This window comes from Podospora bellae-mahoneyi, chromosome 2 (assembly GCF_035222275.1).
Source record: "Podospora bellae-mahoneyi strain CBS 112042 chromosome 2, whole genome shotgun sequence".
Lineage (NCBI taxonomy): Eukaryota > Fungi > Ascomycota > Sordariomycetes > Sordariales > Podosporaceae > Podospora > Podospora bellae-mahoneyi.
This window is the reverse complement of record NC_085881.1, coordinates 1783059-1802361: the sequence shown is the minus strand read 5'-3', so window position 1 is coordinate 1802361 and position 19303 is coordinate 1783059. Positions and strand designations below refer to the sequence as shown.

Genomic DNA, 19303 nt, shown 5'->3' with positions numbered 1-19303 from the left:
TACAAAAATTCTCTTGGGATTTTGCTAATCGTGGGTGGCGTCAGGAATCGACCGGGAACCTCCTGATAAGCGGCACTTTGTGCTGAACACGAGCACCGGCACCTTTCACCAGGGCTGGGAAGATCTCCTCTCCCACCCATACCACTCGACCATTTGAACTGGGAGTGGTGATGGTAGGAGACGATGAATGACACAACGTGGACCTAATATATAAACCATCGACCATCTGCTCTTAGCTCATTGGCCTCCACGACCTTGCACATAATCTTCATATTTCCTTTTCACCATGATTTTTTTTTTTTTGCGTGGGTTGTATCAATTCTAAGGAAATACGCACAAGTCGTTCAAACTACAGGGTATCTAGGTCAAGTCGTTCTGTTTCTAACCACAACCATCTCCATGACAGCTTCAATGCTAACCAAGTCAACACGCTCACAACGCACGCCCGATGCCCACAAACTCCAGCAATGGTACTTCGAAATAATAACCAAGCTATGCAACCAAAACACCTGCAACAAAGCCTCAAACCGCCTCCCAATCCATTGCATCCACCATAAAATCCCACTGTGTCTCCTCATTCCTAATCGCCGCCCCCCAATCCAGCATCGGCTCCCCATTCTCATCAGCCATGACCATATCACCGCTTCCCTCCCCACCGCTCATCATCACCGACTCAAAGCTCATGACATACTCCTCCGCCAACCGCCCCGCCTCCCCAAACCCACCCGAGATCGCCCTCAACATATTAGACAAATCATACGTCTCCAACGGCGCCGCTATCTTCTTCGTCATCTGCCATTCCCTCGGCTGTTGCTGACCTAGGAAGCCCCCGTCGTCAATCTCCTCCCCGGCTGTCTTCCACCTATTCCGAAGATCCTTCGCCCTCCCAAGTTGCTTCCTCACCTCTCCCTGTCCAAGGATCCCATGGAGGGGGTTGTGGGGTTTATCCAAGGCTTCGAGGACGTTGGCGTGATATCGGTGGTTGGATCTGTTGTTACCATCTCGGCCCCAGCGACTACCTGAAAGACCGAGTCTCTGGCCTTGACTCTGTTTCACCGGTGAAACGTCACGGCTGGATTCTGAGATGGTGTGCCGGTCAATGTCTACGCCAAAGACGGCGAGGAGATGAACTACCGCTCGCTCTATGAGCATGTAGTACTCGAAAAAGTCCAGTTTGAACATTAGCTCTCGTTCAGCTACTTGCTGGGGGTCCTGGCTGAGGCGGTGGGTGGCGAGTTGGTAGCCGCTGTCGAGGAATTGTGACTTCCATTGAAGGCGACGGAGGATCTTGCGGTAACGGGAGAGTTCTAGGGCCGCTCTGAGGGCGGTGGATTTGTGGGGGTTGGGGGTATGTGAGGATGGTGGTGGGTGGGAGCGGCTCTGAGGGGTGGGATATATGGGGTTGGCGATGATGTTGTTGTCAGAGAGGTAGATGGTGGTGGTAGTTGTGGATGAAGTGGGCGCAGGATTGACGGTTAGCGAGGTTGACCGGTAGTTGCTGGAGTGTACTGTTGGCGGCGTGGCTTTCCCTCTATTCCAAGGTGCATGGCGGGATTTGCCTAGCTCCATCGTGGATGGTGGTAAGTTAGTGATGAGTGAAGTCAAGCCGACACACCTCCTTGTTGAAGGCGGGTAGCACCAGCCACAAATACTGTGCGTAGTTTCTATATAAAGATGTTTGGAAAAGAGCAAGCCCTTACACCAGATGAAATCATGAGACAAAAAAGAACCAATTGATTTGAGTCGGAAGTTTGTTTGCCATCTTCGAGCTTTCAGTGAAGTACACTAGAAGCGCCCACAGACGTCCGTGCTCCATTACGTTGCTGTTATCGATAAGGGTTGCACGGCCTGATGGCATGATATTCTCATATATAACCCTGAAGCCCCTTCAACAAATATCAGGAAATGTTGAATGAAGGGTTACAAACTTGACAGGTTGGTAATCATGCATGGTGCGAGCAAATAACAGTCAGGTCACTTACGAGCTGCTAGTAATCATGCCAGGACAAAGTGGGCGCATGTTTAATGTGCCTTTGTTGACTGACTTACACCGACGCAGCATGTTCCAACCACGGAGATCATTCTTTCAAACTGTATCTGCTTGCTAAGATTATTACGATGAGAATAGATGAACTATCTTAGGCCATTTCACTCAAACTTGAAGAAATTCAGCTGCTCGGCACCAACCTTGCTTCAACTTGAAGTCGCCTGAAGTCATGAGAAGCGACTCGGTGTGTCGGTCCTGCCATGTGAGTCGATCTGTTGACCATAGTCGTACCTGCCGTAAAGGTTCTCAAGCGGATAATATTGCTATCATGGCCTAAAGCGGACTTTTAGCCCTCTGCTTGGGAAGGAGAGTTTCTGACACTTGCAAAATTCAAAGACGGTCGCTTCCTAAGGCGCCCGCTCCTTGACCAGTAGCAAAGAAAGCGTTCATTTACGGCCGACGGTGTGGGTCTTGTGAATCGACGATATCTTGAACCCAGAAAGCCTCGGCATACTTCTTCAGCATACTTATTCCTTCAATTTGAGCTGCTAGGATAACAAGCACCTTCAGCACTGGCAACCAGCTGGTATTCAACAAACATCATGGACGACAACCCCAAGGTCGAGAATCCCGCCACAGATTGCGATGTCCTCATCGTCGGTGGTGGTCCTGTTGGCATGGCATTGGCCTTGGAGTTGGTATTGCATCAGGTGTCTTTTCGAATCGTGAGGATCTTTCTGTGCCGAACAACACTGCTTGCCCTGGCAATCCGTTCGGCTTACAAATAGGATAGGTCGACAAACTACACGCTCCCTCTCCCACGAGTCGTGCTCTGATTATTCAACCTCGAACACTGGAACTATTCAGTCGCTATGGCGCTGCCGAGGAGCTCATCCCTCGTGGACGTATTCTCCAGGGCATGGCCCTTTGCCTTGACGGCAAACCAGCAGGTGCCATTGCGCTCAACCAGTTCAAGGCCAGCGATACCAGATTCCCGCTACCACTTAACATCTCTCAAGCCGAAACGGAACGCTTTCTCCTCGAGTCGCTGTCTTCTCATGGTGTCAATATTGAACGCTCCCTTACCGCCACCAGCATTGTCCAGGATGACAAAGTCATCACCACACAATTGCAAAGTCACGATGGGAAAGTGGAAGCTGTCCGCTCCAAGTACGTCATTGGCTGTGATGGTGCGCGATCTGTTGTTCGTCAAGCAGGTGAAGGCATGGTTTGGAAAGGGTCGAGCTACCCGCAATCTTTTCTACTCTGCGACGTCCAAATCAGGAACAACCTCCGCCGACAGGACCAAGGCTTATTGCAGATTTCCCGAGAGGGAATGTTTGCCATATTTCCCATTCGTCAAGACCTCTTTCGTATTGTGGTGTCAGGTCCGGCGGCCACGTTTGACCAACAGGGTGATACCAGTTCAGTGCCCACTCTCGAACATTTCCAGTCATTGTTCGACAAGTTCACCCCTCCAGGCTCAGGGACTTTGGAAGACCCGGTGTGGATCAGCAGGTTCCGACTACACCTCAAAGGTGTCAACAAATACCGCGACAGGAGAATCTTTGTTGCTGGTGATGCAGCTCATATCTCTTCCCCTGTCGGCGGAAAGGGCATGAACACCGGAATTCAGGATGCCATCAATCTGGGATGGAAACTAGCTTTTGTTTTACAGGGACAGGTTCAAGATCCAGACGCCTTCCTGGACACATACCACATCGAAAGACATCCCATTGGACAAGAGCTTTTGTCAAGTACGGATCGAATGTTCAGTAGGTCATTATGAAATATGTTATTGGAACAACCGGCTAACCCAGTTTGAATAGCATTCATGACCAGCACCAATCGCTTTTTCATACCCATTCGCAACTTCGCAGTCAGGTACATTTTGCCATGGCTCACCCCCACAGATTGGTGGAATAGAGCGTTCTACAAATTTCTGTCCATGTTTGGTGTCACATATCGTGGAGTGAGCCCAATCGTTGGAACTGCCGCAGGTTTCGATGGTCGAATTCAGGGAGGGGACCGTCTGCCTGATGGAAAGCTCTGGCTGACATCGAGAAACACGGGAATTATTTCGACCACCGTACAGGCACTCTGCGTGGGCAGTTCCCACCATCTTTTGTTGTTCTCTGGAGAACATTCCGAAGAACAGACCAATGCGTTGGAGTATGCCAAAGAGAAGGTGTTGAGCGCGGTTTCTTTCAGGTTGGACGTGCACTTTATCTACCGAAAGGCCAAAGATGAACCTGCAATCGCCTTGAACGACTATTATATCTGGCCTTCAGAGTTGGTGGAGGAGACACTCCTTAAACGATTCGGCTTCTCTGAGCAGTCTCTGCCTGGGTATGTGTTCGTTCGGCCGGATGGATATGTGGCTCATATTGGCCCTCTCTCTACACTGGACGAATTTCTCTCTTTCCTTCGCAAGCATTTTGTTGCCCCTGTGGAGGAGGCCGAATCTGTTGCGGAGTATCATTCGACTTTTGAGGACGATTCGAGTGATGAGCTTGGCCTAGAGACTCAGAATGATTCGACCTTCGGAGCCTCGGAGTGGAGTACTGATTGTGCCTCGTCTACTCAGCTTAACTGGAGCACTGGGCATGATTCGACTTCTGAGCGCCACTTCAGGCCCTTGTCGTTTTCTTCTCCCTCGGCTTGAAATGGGCTTCACATTTGCGATTTTCAGATCTCGGCTTTAGAAGCCGTTGATAGATAGCTTTGTAATTATTAGCACACTGCGTGCTTTGAAACCCTTATTGTTTCGTATTATAGAACCTCTCTTCGTGTCCTCCTTTACGAAGCACTGGCCTTTCCGTACTCGTTCACTTGCACATGTGTGCAATGAAGATACGTAAATCAAGTGAGGATAGTCGGTGATTTCAGGGGGTGATGTATACCCAGCCCTAACCCTGAGTAATCTCTTGATAAGACAGGCAGAATCCCGCCGAAACAATGCTCCAATATCGATCATGTCCGGTTTGGGGCCAAACTGCAACCCACACTTGCATGAGCTCAGCATTAAGGCGGGGCTGACGAACATAACCCTGGCACAGCCAGCAGGCATTCCGACGTTACTCAGACATGCTTTTTGGACCGGCATCACAACTTGGGAATGAAGTGAGATTTTCAAACGAGATTCTCAAACTAGATTCAAAGATTGTGAGAGAGTGAGTTTTCAAAGCGTGTAGTGTTTGCAATACCTCAACATACAACTTCGATCCCAAGCTTCACACACCAAGTGAGGATCACGTCTTTGTCACTCCTCACGATTCATAACATCCGACTTTGGGCTGTGCAATTTTGAAGAGGTCAAAGGAACAACGTCTGGTGGGAACCATCAAACTTTGACTCTATCGTTTTATCAAGAAAGAAAGGAAAAAAGATGTTCCCCGACAACCCCTCCCTAATCCAAACCGGCCCCTCCTCCCCGTCGTCCTCCCTCTGGTCCAAACCCCCCGCCCCCCTGGTGCTAATCCACGACGGAGGCGGCACGATATTCTCCTACTACTGCCTCAACGAGCTCGACCGTCCCCTCCACGGCATCTCCAACCCCCATTACGATTCCGGCGAGCCGTTCCCCGGCGGGATTCCCGAGATGGCCAGCCTCTACATCGAATACATCAAGTCTGTCGTCCCGAGGGGGAACCTGATCATCGGTGGTTGGTCACTGGGAGGGCTCTTGTCGCTGGAGGTAGCGTCTCAGCTGGCAAAGGAGGAGGGGGATGGTAACCGGTTGAATCTGCTGGGGATAGTCATGATTGACTCTGTCTGTCCTTTGGCTTGGAGGAGAGGGGGGAGTGAGGGGTTTTTGAAGATCATCCGGAATGGGGCGGCCTGGGGGCCTCATACGAAGGAGGAGACGAAGAGGAAGGTGACGAGGTGTTTTTCTGAGAGCTCGAGGATGGTGGGGGAGTGGGAGTTGCCTTCTTGGGAGGGAAGGAAACCACCTCCGGTTATACTTCTCAGGGCAAAGGACAAGGTGCCTGTTCCTGGGGAGGTGGAGGGGACGGTCAGCAGGGTTGATGTTTGTCGGGAGGATAAGCACTTGGGTTGGGATTGGTATAGAAAGGGCTTGATCACCAAGGTGGTGGATATACCGGGTCATCACTTTAACATCTTTAGTGAGATGGAGAATGTGGATGTGGTGACGGAGGAGATTGCGAGGGCGTGTGGGGAGTTGGAAGGGTGGCACGTGAGGAGGTTTGTTAGTTGGGGGGAGGAGAAGAGGTGAAAAGGGTATGGAGGGAGGTAGAGAAGGTAGATGTAAAGAGGAGAAGGGTCAGATATATGAGACTGGGGTAGAGGCTTTTCTTTTCTGGGGGATGGTTGTACGCGCATGCGTGTTGGAAGAAAGTGGGAATCCACACCACATCCTGGGTTGGAGGCCACACACGAGACTGGATTATGGATAAACAGGAGGAGGTATAGACTTGAGCGTGGAGGTATATTGGCGTCCTTAGATCATTGACAGTGATATAGAACAAGCAATCACCTAAAGCAGTCTGAGCAACCCATTCGTGTTTTATGTTGGGATTTATACCTGTGTTCATTTCAAGAACGTCATTTCTCTGCATACATCAACGGATCATATACGCCATGGTACGGTTCACTTGATCCAAGATGGGTTCGACTTTTATTTTTTTCCATCTTTTATTGGAGCTCTATGATTGTACAGTGTTTTTCTTCAAACTCTGTTGCTTCCAGCCAACAAACAGCGGCAGCTTGTGAGCCTTCATCAGACAAGGATATATAAATGTAGCTAAACTCTACCAAGCCCAGCGCCATGAATCGCTCAGGATAACTAATCCAAGATCTATATCAAGATCTGTTTTGTCCCCCTTGTTTCCTGACAATACCTAAAAACTCCAATAACCGTGCTGTCAGTGCATCATACAGCGGAAAAACCACACATAATTTGTCTTTCAATTTTGTTCTCTTTTAAAACATGGTTTTCCTCCAACGCTGGAAGAAAAGAGCAGAAGCAAAAAAAAGCAACACCGACGTCGTGGAATTATCCCACAACAAACTGTAAACACCCCAAGAATCTCAGAAAGGAGTGATCCCCCTCTTCAGCATCTGCCCTCCAAGAAGCCTTTGTTACGTCTTCCCATTGACCGCGTGTGATTCCCTGGCTTTCATTACTCGGTTCCCATGCCAATCCTATACCTCCATACCGCATTTCCCTTTCCCTCTTCCCTACCTAACCGCTTGAGAGGTCAAGAGGAGTTTCATGCCTCGTGCCGGCCGGGTGCGGATAACACGCACCCAGCCTGGACCGTCCATCATAGTATAGTACGCTGTTAAACTTCCTCACCTTCCTCTTCCTCTCTAAACTTGATGCCGTCAGGGACCTGGATGGCATCAGACACCCATTTGGTTTCGGCCACCTTGGCCACAGACAAACGGCTCTTTGCGCGTTTGAGAAGTCCTTCTACAACCTCCATGGCGCCGGTCAAGCCCTTGGCATCAAACTTGGCAAGGTCCGCTTCGTGGTCTCCTTCTCCATCCTCACCGTCCTTGACCCCGTACTCGATCCACCGCCATTCTATGCGGGCGATACGGTGACTAGTGCGACTCCGCATCCGCAATTGCATGGCATAATCGCCAGCACCGGGGTGGGGGTCAAAAGGTAACCTGCCTTCCAACAACGCGTAGAGAAGCACGCCCAGCGACCACGCATCGGTGGCGCGGCCGTCGTAGGGCTGGCCCATTATTACTTCAGGAGCAGCGTAATCATCTGAGCCGCATCTTGTCGTGAGCACCTCATCATCCTCGACTTGTCGGGAGAGGCCGAGGTCGCTAAGCGTGATGACGGGATATGGGTACGCCGCCCAGTTCACGTCTTTCACGCATAGTTCCTCCGGCGTGAGATTGACCAGGACGTCTAACACCGAAGTCAGATTTACATGATGCAATCAAAAGGTACGAGGATGTGGAGGCAGGGGGAAGCACTCACTCTCGAGTTTTATATCTCTATGGACAATCTTCTTGCCGTGAAGATAGCTGACAGCGCCTATCAACTCGGCGAACATGCGGCTCAAGAGCGGAGGGCTGAGTAGGTCCCGATGTTTACTGGCAACATCGAAGAGGTCACCGCCGGGATAATAGCTGAGGACAAGGATCGCCCGTGACGATTCGATGCTCCAGGCCTTGAGGTTCACCAGAGATGGGTGCCGGATGCACTTCATAACCTCTAGTTCACGTTTGAGACTCATCTCGATTCGTTCTTCTGAGGCGCCGCCTAGAGCCCCATGCTCGCAGATCTTGACCGCAACGAGCGATCGCCGCTCGTGCTGTGCCGATAGATCTGGCGTGACGGGGACGGTGCTAGGGGAGATGTCCTCGTCGTCCGAGGCAGGTGATGTCTGGCTCGTCGCAAGCATGACCCGACTGAAAGTACCCTGGCCCAGCTGCCCAATAGCCCTCCACCGACGTCGTTTCGAGTCATGCCTACCAAAGGCTTCAAAGTATTCTGGTGGAGGGTGCTTCCTGGTGCTGGTGAGGGAGGCCGTCGAGCTCTTGGACGAGGAGCATGATTCTGTGGCACTGAGTGAGGACTCGCTCGGAGGTGGAGTGGGTGGCTTTTCGATGGGCGTCAAACCTCGTGCTTCGGATAGGTTACGCTCCCGCCGCATATGTGGTTCGGAAAGGCTCGCATGGTCAGCTTTCACGCGCGATCCAGAAACTGTCGACATCCGCTTAGGTATCAACATTGGATCTGGCTTGTAATCGCTGATACTCCTGTTCCTGGTATGTGATTTGGGTTTCGCAAGGTATCCAGGCCTTTCGGCCACTGCATTCTCGACCAATATCCCCGCCGCATGCTGTGATGAGAGCGCCGCATACCCGCGGAACTTTGCATTTGTCGGGGTGGTTGCTGTCTTGGGGTCTTCTGGAATCGCTTCTGGGAGACCATCGTCGACTGGTGACCGCAAGGCCGAGGCTTCGCTGGCATGGCGCTTCCATGGTCCCGGAGAATGTGTCGAGAGCAGAGGGGAAGGCAAGGGAGTAACGTCGCCCATCGCGGCAATGACAGGACTCGCCACGGTCGAGCTCGCAGCCGAGGCTGAACCAAAGGCACCGGACAGGCTGCCGGCCTTGAAGCTGGGCGTTCTCGTGATCGAGCGTAGGGAAGAGGCCGAAGGAATGTGCCTCAAGGAGAGTTTCGGCGAGGGCTTCGGGTTGCTTGCTGGCGCCGTGAAGTCGTGGTGGGGGTTCGAATGCGGGGGAGAGCCGGGATGAAGTTCGGTTTGCAGCCGCAGGGCGTTGCTGCCGAGGTGGGCCGGTCGTTGGGAGGAAAAGCTGTGACTCGGGGGGGCGAACGGGTCCTGAGTCGAGGAGGACGGAGAACGAGCAGCGGACCGGGCCGGCAGCGGAGGGGGAGGCGACGGGGCTGTAGTGTGGACGTGGAATTGCACAGGACTCAGAGAGAACCGAGGGACTGAACCAGAGGTCGGCGTTACACCTGCTGCTGTCTCTGTGTAAGGGGAGGCCGAATCAGGCGCGGGTTTGGGTTGCGCAGAGGTAGTAGGGGCGAAGAAATCGTGTTGCTCTCGGCCTCTGGCGGCAGCTATGGAAGCCGCAGGCTCGTAGGGGCGGCCATGATGGGGATCGGTGTCGTCACGTCTGTCGGAGGATACGAGCACCGACGGAGCAGATTGGGGGAGGTTTATGGGATCTGGATGGGGTGGCCGCGAAGCCATGGCTGCGCTTGCTTCGGGTCAGAAGTCAGCGCAACTTCGGCCGACGCAGCGGGATGTTGGGGACCGTGGGACCCTCCCCAGACTCTCACACACACACTTTCGCAGTCACTTTCGCGGAGGGTGACACCGTCCAGGGCAACCTTTTAGTGGGCACACTCAGCACACCCAGACTGGGGTGTGGGCGGCTGGGTGGGGTCCGGGGTGTTCTGCGGCTTCTGCTTGGCTTCTCCCGGATGCCCAATCCGCCAAGGGTGCCTCAAGGGTGCCTGCACCGGGACCTGCGACCTGCACTGGACGAACAGAGGGACCTGACCTGGATGGCGAGGGAGGGAGACGGCGAGGCACGGCGAGGCGAGGCGATGCGATGTACCGCTACTCCTGCTGCTGCTTGCTGCTTGTTGCGCGTGGTCGTGGGCCGACTGGTCGACTGGGTCTCGGAAAGCCACTCAGAGATAGGCGCTGCTGCAGTTGTGGCCCAGTGGGAGAGTGGGAGAGTGGTGGTGGTTCGACGAGAACTGCTGATAACCGTCCAAGGTTTGCTTGGTGTCGGGAAGAAATCGATTGATAACGGGTCCTCGTCCGGACTCCCGGACCAAAAGTCCTCCTTTTTTTTTTCAAGAGCACTCTTGTTGTGCGCGTTGGGAGAAAAGGCGCTGCGCAGGGCGTGCGCAAGCCTTGCGCTTGTGACCTGTTTGTATGCCCGTCTGGCGTGGAGAGAAAGTCTGGTCGTGATCTCAAACTCCACTTGTAATCTTTAGTACCTTGGTTGGTGACGATGCGGGCTGCGACCTTGCCTGGCCGGGCAGCTGGTCCCGGTTGTCAATTTCGTTTTTTGTTTTTTTGAGGGTTAGGTTGAAGGTGAGGTTGACGGGGATCGGGGTCGGGACTCTCGAGGTAACGTTGAATTTCGGAAGAAATCCAGCGCCTTTATGATAGTGCTAGTTATTTGAACCCATGACACTCACAATCAGGGGCACGGGTCGGAGGCGAGGTCCATTTGGCGATGAATGGGCCCGCCACTCAGCAAATCGCCTAAAACGCTTTGGGGGATTCTATCTTGTGTGACCGTCTCAAGACAGGAAGGAGATCGAACCGTCTCACCAAGTGCAGTTCATCAGTGGACCGCGGCCATGTGGGCGGTCAACATCATGGGACCCTGACAAGCCGGATGAGACAAAGGAACAGAAGTCCCGTTGATACCCTTCAAGGCCATTCTTCCATCTCGATCAAAGATATCGCCAAGACACTTGACGCAGGAAAGAAACCTGCCGTCATGGTGCTGTAATTAGGAATGTTCTTAGAAGGCGGCTGACAAAAATATCTTTCTCGTTGCATCGCTTCCCTGATGAGGCTTTCATCTTATCTCTGACTCCCGAGATACCAGCTCTGTCTTCGGCTGATACCCTGTTCTTTTCCTTACCAGATGTTGTCTGCAGTGTAAGCAGCCTATCTCTGCTATGGTGCAAAGATAACAAGCAACAAAAAGCCAGTTGTGTTCAGACAACCGCCACACGAGATATCGATCTGAAGATTGGCCGTGGTGTATCGAAAAAAGATAGAGGGGAGATGGTAGGGGAGGGATGACCAAGAGCCCAACCCCTCGTCTGACTTTGCCCCGCAACACCACGATGGTCAATTCTGGATATTTATTGGTCCCCCAGTCTCACACAGAGTCGGACGAACAGAAAGGATCTCCATGAAAGTCGCTCGGTATCATAGCCCAACCTGTGAGCCCATCCACTCACTTCTGCGGCACATATGATGCCGGCGAGAAATTCCGGTGCAATGGGGAGTGTCGCCAACAAGGACACAGCCTCAGTGCCCTGTGTTTTGAGTTCCGAAGCAACATCTCACGCATAAGGCTTTCCCCAAAATGGTGTAACTCGGTTCAACATTCCACGATTGCCGGCTTTTCTTTATTTTATTTGAACCTGCCATCGGGAGCTGCTTCTGCTTGTTTGACGTAACCGGGGCCTCGTGGTGGTGCCGTAGATCCGGGCGAGCCGGGTGTCCGTTGACGTTTTTGTCTTGGATAGCACAGAATAGGCAAACCCAATTGCTTTGTGGCTTTTTGGGTGTTCGACTAGGCAGAAAGCCTCTGCCGCCCGTATCTTTTTGCTCTATCCATCTGGTCCGTACTTGTCTGAAATAATCGAGAGAAGCGGCTCGTCCCGCGCAGCCCAGGGGCCATGATAAAGCGCCATAACGCCCCATCCGCGTCAGCCTCTCAAGGCATCTCGAGGAAACATATATTGCGGCGCGTCAACGCCGTGGCTCAGATCTGACCCACGTCTTCCGAAGCAGCACCGCATTTGGGATTTTAGGACTTTGCGAGGCGGCGATTCGAAGTGTACCGGAAAGAGAATCAAAGACTCTCACGGATGTCTTGGAATGTCTTGGACCCCTGCTAGTCACGTGTCAGTGACGTAGTGTTCTTGAAGCTGACGCCAGCCGAGCAATCCGAGACTGTTGGTCGCAAAGTGGAAGGTCACTCTAATTATTCTCGAGGCCAATTGTACGCGTATCACCGGTTGCTAAAACGGAGTTTGCGAGTTGGACATGGCTCATGATACCTTCATTTCTTGTTTTCCTCTGTTGGTAGGGTCAGGGTGACAAGCATCGAATGTCTATTGTTCCCTGTTCTTTTGATACCGTCACCACAAGCGCGTTCCCCTGAAGCTTTGTGGAAACTTTAATTTGAGGACCCGAACCGCACTCGAACCTTTGGATCTACACGTGCCGTCCTAGTTTTCGCTCGTGTCGTGCTACTTACGGTTCGTATCTAGCAATGTCGTCCACCACGTCGGCCGATGTCTCGGAGGGTCCCGATCGCATCTTGCGCCCGCGCCCTAGGAAATCAGTCCATACCCAGCTCTCCCACATCAGTAACCTTTCCGAGGCAAACGGCGCTCTTGATCCAAATACCAATGGTCACGCCACGGCTACCACTAGGTGAGTCAATTCGAATGCCAGAGCTGCGATAGCTGTGTGGCAACTGCTAACCACAGCGTCTCTCCTCATAGCGGCCGATCAACACCAGTACCCCCAGATGCTCCTCAGTCCGTCAAGGCGCTCTCTTCCGCCCGTAAGCAGGTTCGCGCAGAGCAACGCCGACGTCTCTTCCCCACCATCGAGTTCGCCAGTCGAGTTTCCCACTTCGATCCCAACAGCGACTACCGCGACTTCCATGGCTTCTTCAACCTCTTCTGGATCGGCCTGGCCATCATGGCCGTCACCACCATGTTGCGCAATGTAAAGGACACCGGATACCCAATGCGCGTTCAAATATGGAGCCTTTTTACTGTCAAGCTCTGGCATCTCGCCATCGCTGATTTTCTCATGGTCGCCAGCACAGCCGTCGCCCTCCCCTTACAAAAGCTCTTCCGCGATGCGCCCGCCGGCAGCTCCCTGACCTGGGCCAGAGGCGGAACAGCCATCATGAGCATATATCAAGTCCTGTGGCTGGCGCTCTGGATCGCCGTGCCCTTTCTGTTCGGTTGGACCTGGACAGCCCAAGTCTTCCTGATCCTCCACACCATGGTCATGCTCATGAAGATGCACTCCTACGCCTTCTACAACGGCCATCTCTCCGAAGCCGAAAAACGTCTCCGCGACCTCGACGACCCATCCACCGCCTCCCGCGCCCCAGCCTACCTCTACCCAACCCCCGAAAATCCCATGGGCACCGTTGCCACCAGCCCGCGAAGCGCAAACGGCAGCGCCCAACAGCACCAACTCCTCGAAAAAGACCACCACCACGAATCCAGCGAGGAATCCGACGAGCTAGCCCAGCTTCGCGAAGTTTTGGCCAGGGAGCTCACCAGCCCGATAGGCAACATCACCTACCCATCCAACCTCACCTGGTGGAACTACCTCGACTTCTTGTGCTGCCCAACCCTCTGCTACGAGATCGAATACCCCCGCACGGAGAACATCGACTGGCAGAACCTCCTCAGCAAAATCGCTGCCACGTTTGGGTGTATCTTCTTACTGACGATCATTTCAGAGGAGTTCATCCTCCCCGCCTTGACGGACGCCTCTTTACGGCTTAACGACACTGTTGCCCCCCCTTCGCCAAGCGAAATCCTCCTCATCCTGTCCGAGACCATCTCCTGGCTACTTTTTCCCTTCATGCTCACCTTTTTACTCGTGTTTCTGGTCATTTTTGAGTATGTCCTTGGGGCGTTTGCGGAAATTACGCATTTTGCGGACAGACATTTTTATAGTGACTGGTGGAATAGCACGGACTGGATGGAGTTCTCGAGGGAGTGGAACGTGCCTGTTTATTCGTTCCTCAGGAGACACGTCTACAGCGCGAGCAGGCCGTATATTGGCAAGGGGAACGCAACGGTGATTACGTTCTTGATCAGCGCGGTGGGCCACGAGATTGTGATGGGGTGTATCACCAAGAAGCTGAGGGGGTATGGGTTTGTGTGTCAGATGATGCAGTTGCCGCTTGTGGTGCTGCAGAGGACGAGGTGGGTGAGGGGGAGGAAGACGTTTAATAATGTTTGTTTTTGGTGTAGCATGATTTTGGGGTTGAGTCTGGTAAGTCCTATTCTGAGGAAGAGGAGAGAGGGCGGCGCTAATATGGGTGGTAGATTTGCTCGCTCTATGTGCTGGTATGATACTGAAACACTTCCAACCGTTTGGACCGACGAAAGCGAAGAAACCAAGATGGGCCCTTGGATAGGGCGTTTGTAGCGATAAGAGAGTAGGAGAACAGGGGGCATACAAACATAGAGAGGAGGGAAAGTGTTTGCTCACCTGCCCACCTTGAAGATAATAACAATCATCCTACCTGGCATCTACTGTCAGTTACATGTACACCACTACACTACACAATAACAATACCCATCTGTTTTTTTGCGAGCGGCCATCGGATATTATTCAGTCATAAAAAGTCTCAGGTTCGTTCTTGTTATTTCATCAAACTAGCTTGCTGCTTGCAAATTGTCATAAGAGTCATGAATAAAATGAAAAAGAAGAAAAAAAGGTCCCAAAAAGATTCTTTCCTCCCAGCATCCCGTTTCCTCAACGAGACATGGTCAATTTCCAAGTGCAAGTCTTGGTAGTTGACCAAATACCATAGAAAAACCTCTCCTCCAAAAGAAGAGGTTGCGTGTCACCACCACCAACCCACCCGCCATAGCCACACTCGCCCAGCCAGCAAGCTCCCACTACCACCAACACCTTTAACCCCATCAACCTAATCCAACCCAAGCTCCTCCCCCAAATACCTCAGCCACCCCCCATGCTCCCCTACTCCCAACTCAGCCCCCATCCCATCATCCAACCAATTCACACACATGCCGTTCTTGTAGATTCGTAAGACGTTGCCTAGAATTGACGGTAACTGCGAATGCGAATTTGATGATGATGCGTGATAGCGCCTGTTGTTGATTTGTTTGTGTGTGTGTGTGTGTGTGTGCGTGCGTGTTTGCGTTGCGTTTTTGTTGTCAGAAACAAAAAGGCTCGCAGCGTTTGGTATGTCATAGATACATGATGAAGAAAAGAAAAATGTCATCAAAAAAAAGGACAAAGAAAAAAAAGCCCAACCCACACCCAACCGCTTTGCTCGCTCATCAATGCTTCGTCTCGTCATCATATCCCAACTCCATTCATGCCTCGGTGGGTAGGCAGCCAGCCCAGCCAGTAAGTCATGCGGCGATTCATCAGTGTCAGCTAGAGCCTATTTTCAAGACCCTAGCGGCGCGAGTTGTTGACGTGACCCCAGACTTCAACTTGACTGACTGACTGACTGACCCTTTCGCCTCATGCAATGCCATATCCAAAATTCCCTTCCCATTCCTCCCAGTGGTGGTCTCCATCATTCTCTCTCCTCGCATAAATTCCATTTCCTCATCATCCCATAACCAATCTATTCATAACTTGATGGAATAGAGGAAAAATGTGAAAGAAATGGAGAAAAACACATGAGCTGGCTTCGTTACTGCTTCTTTTTCTTTTCCTTCATGAAATATTTCGTCCATGTCAAAAGATATCCAAAAAGAGTAGATAGGAAAACCATCAGAGGAAAATAGATCCGAGTCCACATCCATAGCCCAAGTCGAAATCCTATGCCCAAAACTCCTGCCCAAAAAAGGAAAAAAAAAAAAAAAAGAAAAAAAAAAAAAAAACTACCTTTGCAAATGCTCAATGCTCGCATAAGAGCAAAAATGTTAGGTCCCGTCGCTCATTAAGAATTAGAAATGGTTTGCCGAGAATACATCAGGGAGAGGCGCAGAGAGGTAGTCGAGGCAGTCTCAGCCAGCTGTCGAATGGTTCGATGGTGGCATTTGATGCCAGCTCGACTCCCTGCACGGCGATGGCAACAAAGCGACGACCGGTCCGCGGCATTACTTTCATGATGCCACAGCAGTACCGTACGGGTCAGTTTGTGTGTAGGTGTATTCCGCGTACTTGATGTCATTCAAGCCATACGACTTGCCCTCTTTGACCTTGAAAGCCGTCTGGGCATACGCGGCCGATGGAGAATGAGGACTCCATCCATCGTCTGCGTACCTCCGAGAGGTGGGAGACTCACCGTACCCGTAACTCATCTTCGAGGTCTTGCCGCCCTCAACCTTGTAGTGGATGGCTTCGGGAGATCTGTTACGGCGACGGCGATGTCTGCGCTCTCGATCTTCGTCTGATTCGTAATAATCGTCATACGGGTCTGATCGGCCAGCAGCAGCACCAGGAGCCCAAGTCGTGCTGCGCATAAGAGAAGGAATAGGAACAATCCGCTCTCCGCGTGCTGCGCTGCGCTCGTAATCATGTGGCGTCGTGTTGGTCCGGCTGACGCGAGGAGGGGACTCGGCAGAAACAGGAGGAGTGGTGTACGACTTGGTAAGATTAGGAATCGGACGAGACTTGGCAGGAGAAGCGTCAAGATCGTACTTCAGCTTCTCCTTGGATTTGGAAGCCTCATGTGAAGGACGGCGAGCTGCACGCCTGGCGGCCCGCATGATTGACTCCTCTTCTGGGTCTGCGGGAGGTGGTGTGGGCGCGACAGGAATCTCGAGAATATGATCAGGAGGCGTTTGCGACTTCCAAAAAGCGGTCTCCTTGGGAGCAGAACCACCGGCACGGGCAATGTAGCTGGCAGCCTCTGCAAAGTGGTCGATGTGTTTCCTCTCGGGGACCTCCATCGCCGCAGCATGAGGAGACTTGGCCCGGCGTGAGCTTGACTTGTCCCGCTCACGTTCGCGCTCACGATCACGCTCACGTTCCCTCTCCCGTTCCCGCTCGCGAAGAATCGGGTCATCGTACTTCTTGCTGCTCGATGAAGACTTCTTCTTATCCGACCGAGAAGTCATGTAGATCTCGTCTTCCGCCCAAGGTTGCTCGGCAAACTCGGGGTACGTTTCTACGTAAGGCTTGTGTCGGCGAGTCTTCTCCTCGGCATCACGGCGACGCTCCTTCTCCCGCTCCTTCTCAAGACGCTCAATTCTCTTCTTCTCAGCCCTACGGGCCTCCCTCTCCTTCTCACGCTCCCTTTCTCTTTCCTTTTCCTGACGCTCCAGCTCCTTCTCACGTTCCTTGGCGATCAACCTCTCCTTTTTCCTCTCCTCCTCCTTCTCCTTGAATCGACGCAGCTCTTCCTTCTCTCTCCTCTTGATGTCTTCCAGCTTCTCGTCATCACGCTTTGATGGCTTCTCATAGCTGGCAGTGCGACGGGCAGTCTTCTCACCGTCCTCATAGATGGCGTAAGTACGAGATGCAGGAACCTCCTCGTGCGACCGGGTGTGGGGTGACGCATAATGGGTGTACACCTTCCCGGTCGAGGGAGACGAAGTACTGTGGCTCTTGTACTTTGATGGTGGTTCGGCAGTGCGAATGTCGTAGTACCTGGTGGATGTTGTGCGGGGAACAGACGTATTCGCAGCGTTCTTCATGGCGGCCTGGGCCTTTGCCTTGAGCTCAGCGAGCTTGAGCTGCTCCTCATACTTGGCAAGCTCGACATCATTGCTGAGCAGCTCCCAGGCTTGTTGTACCTTTGTGAATTCCTCCTGCTTCAGAGCCTTAAGCTCGGGGTCTTGGACCTTGTCAGGGTGGCACTTGAGCACAAGCTTCTTGTAAGCAGATCGAATCTCAGACTTGTCTGCAGTCTTCTCGACACCGAGAGTCTTCCATGGATCCGCGGGGAGGGTGTTCATGATGAACTGCGACGGGTATGGTTGAGAGAGCCGCTTGTTTCCGTCAAGGAGAAGCAGCTGCTGGGGAGCTTCACTTTGGTGAGATGGGCGAGTGTTCGGATGATGACGGTGGGGGTCGACGAAAGGAGCGCGGTGCAGAGGCAGCAGTCGGCTGGTCGACACGGGGCGGCTATTGCATCGGAGGCGCCAGGACTCGGCTCCGGGTCGAAGGAGCGTGGGTGGTGAGTTATGCAGGGAGGCGAATGCGGCGACGAGGAATGGAATCACGCTTCCGAGGCGGACTGATTGATGGGTAGGGCGAGGTAAGGCAGGTCGGCCAGCGGCTCAACCAGGCAAAAACAAAACCAAGGGAAAAAAGGAGACAATGCGGTGTTTTTTTTGTTTTGGAGGGGGGGGGGTTTGTGAGGTTGAGGTGGTGGTTGTGTGTGAGGAGTTGTAGAGGTGCAGCAGCGAGCGGGGAGGGGGAGAGAGGAAGCGGTGTTGGGACGGGTGTTGCTGTATATGGGACGAGTGCTTTGGCTGGTGGAGCACCTGAACTACCCAGCACCAAGCAACCGTTGCTGCTCTGTCGTGGGGTGAAATGGACTGGAAGTGGATTTGTTGTCCCAAGTTCCTCGGTATGCGTGGGTAGGTGTCGATGGCAAAAACAGTGGAAAACGGTCCAGAGAACAGGGTCGTGATTATCAGGGCCAGCCCAAGTGCCGACCTGGTTCTGGGCTCGGGTTGCTTGTTATTGTGAGGTGGTGCGTGGTATGTGGTATGAGGTGATGGGGGAGCGAAGAAGGACAGGCGATGAAGTCACCTGCAAGCCGTTCTCTCCAGTGGGATGTGGCCAACGGGGGGCCTCCTCTCGCTTCCTGCTTCCTGCTGGCTTCCTGCTTCACGCGTTGTCCTGCTTCTGCTCCTGTTTCTTCCCAGGTTCAACTGCACTGCATCAATGCTACTGAACTGGCAAGCAAAGATGAATCAATTGGGAGCATGGGGTGGGCAAGATGGAGATGTGTAAAGAGTTCTCACAGCCGGCTGCCCTCACTCGCCCTCTTCCTCACTCGCCCTCTTCCTCTCTCGCCCTCTTCCTCTCTCGCCCTCTTCCTCTCTCTTGTTCCCCCGCTGTGGATTCCTCAGTCGGTCTGAGAGGGCGGGGGGGCGTGGACGATGCGGGAGGTTGTGGATACTGTGGGGATGGAAGGCTATTGGTTTGACAGGCACAGTCTTTCCTCTATCTTTCCTCTTTCAGCTAGCGCCCGCTGACAACACCCGTCTCTTTAAACTGCTTTGAACTCATCCGCAGCTCACCGGACGTCCCTTTCCTTCTGTCGGCTTCTGTCACCTCCCCATCTTTTCACTCGCCGCTAGCGAATGCACCTGTCTCAGTTGGGACTCGGCCCTCTCTCAAAGACAACACAGCGTTCACCACGGCCTCACTCTGGAACTGTCATACATAA

The 19303-nt window shown here is 52.8% G+C and overlaps 6 protein-coding genes across 6 annotated transcripts; 3 read left to right on the top strand and 3 right to left on the bottom strand.

Annotated features, from left to right (window-relative positions):
• Positions 1–522: 522 nt before the first annotated feature.
• Positions 523–1569, bottom strand: QC761_204020 (uncharacterized protein; the record flags this gene model as incomplete). The annotated part of the gene is made up of 1 exon (XM_062876131.1): positions 523–1569. The coding sequence occupies one exon, from the start codon at positions 1567–1569 to the stop codon at positions 523–525; it is 1047 nt and encodes a 348-aa protein (XP_062734694.1).
• A 906-nt stretch (positions 1570–2475) lies between these two features.
• On the top strand, positions 2476–4786 carry QC761_204010 (uncharacterized protein). The gene is made up of 3 exons (XM_062876130.1): positions 2476–2712; positions 2781–3762; positions 3817–4786. Exons 1-3 carry the CDS (start codon positions 2590–2592, stop codon positions 4650–4652), a joined length of 1941 nt encoding a protein of 646 aa, XP_062734693.1. The 5' UTR covers positions 2476–2589; the 3' UTR covers positions 4653–4786.
• A 589-nt stretch (positions 4787–5375) lies between these two features.
• Positions 5376–6224, top strand: QC761_204000 (uncharacterized protein; the record flags this gene model as incomplete). Its single annotated transcript, XM_062876129.1, has 1 exon — positions 5376–6224. One exon carries the CDS (start codon positions 5376–5378, stop codon positions 6222–6224), a length of 849 nt encoding a protein of 282 aa, XP_062734692.1.
• A 393-nt stretch (positions 6225–6617) lies between these two features.
• QC761_203990 (uncharacterized protein) lies at positions 6618–12059 on the bottom strand. The gene is made up of 2 exons (XM_062876128.1): positions 7950–12059; positions 6618–7877 (listed from the first exon to the last, which is right to left on the bottom strand). Exons 1-2 carry the CDS (start codon positions 9694–9696, stop codon positions 7294–7296), a joined length of 2331 nt encoding a protein of 776 aa, XP_062734691.1. The 5' UTR covers positions 9697–12059; the 3' UTR covers positions 6618–7293.
• On the top strand, positions 10924–14614 carry ARE2_1 (Sterol O-acyltransferase 2 (Sterol-ester synthase 2)). Its single transcript, XM_062876127.1, has 3 exons — positions 10924–12648; positions 12720–14244; positions 14298–14614. Exons 1-3 carry the CDS (start codon positions 12485–12487, stop codon positions 14322–14324), a joined length of 1716 nt encoding a protein of 571 aa, XP_062734690.1. The 5' UTR covers positions 10924–12484; the 3' UTR covers positions 14325–14614.
• Positions 14615–16061: 1447 nt separating this feature from the next.
• Positions 16062–17858, bottom strand: QC761_203970 (uncharacterized protein; the record flags this gene model as incomplete). The annotated part of the gene is made up of 1 exon (XM_062876126.1): positions 16062–17858. One exon carries the CDS (start codon positions 17856–17858, stop codon positions 16062–16064), a length of 1797 nt encoding a protein of 598 aa, XP_062734689.1.
• Positions 17859–19303: the final 1445 nt, after the last annotated feature.

Coding starts and splice junctions, on each gene's coding strand:
- QC761_203990 (XM_062876128.1), bottom strand. CDS start 9,696: ATGGCTTCGCGGCCACCCCATCCAGATCCCATAAACCTCCCCCAATCT. Junction 7,878..7,949: donor TAGAGATATAAAACTCGAGA/GTGAGTGCTTCC, acceptor CTTCGGTGTTAG/ACGTCCTGGTCAATCTCACG.
- QC761_204010 (XM_062876130.1), top strand. CDS start 2,590: ATGGACGACAACCCCAAGGTCGAGAATCCCGCCACAGATTGCGATGTC. Junction 2,713..2,780: donor ATCAGGTGTCTTTTCGAATC/GTGAGGATCTTT, acceptor CAAATAGGATAG/GTCGACAAACTACACGCTCC. Junction 3,763..3,816: donor AAGTACGGATCGAATGTTCA/GTAGGTCATTAT, acceptor CAGTTTGAATAG/CATTCATGACCAGCACCAAT.
- ARE2_1 (XM_062876127.1), top strand. CDS start 12,485: ATGTCGTCCACCACGTCGGCCGATGTCTCGGAGGGTCCCGATCGCATC. Junction 12,649..12,719: donor CACGCCACGGCTACCACTAG/GTGAGTCAATTC, acceptor CTCTCCTCATAG/CGGCCGATCAACACCAGTAC. Junction 14,245..14,297: donor TGATTTTGGGGTTGAGTCTG/GTAAGTCCTATT, acceptor TATGGGTGGTAG/ATTTGCTCGCTCTATGTGCT.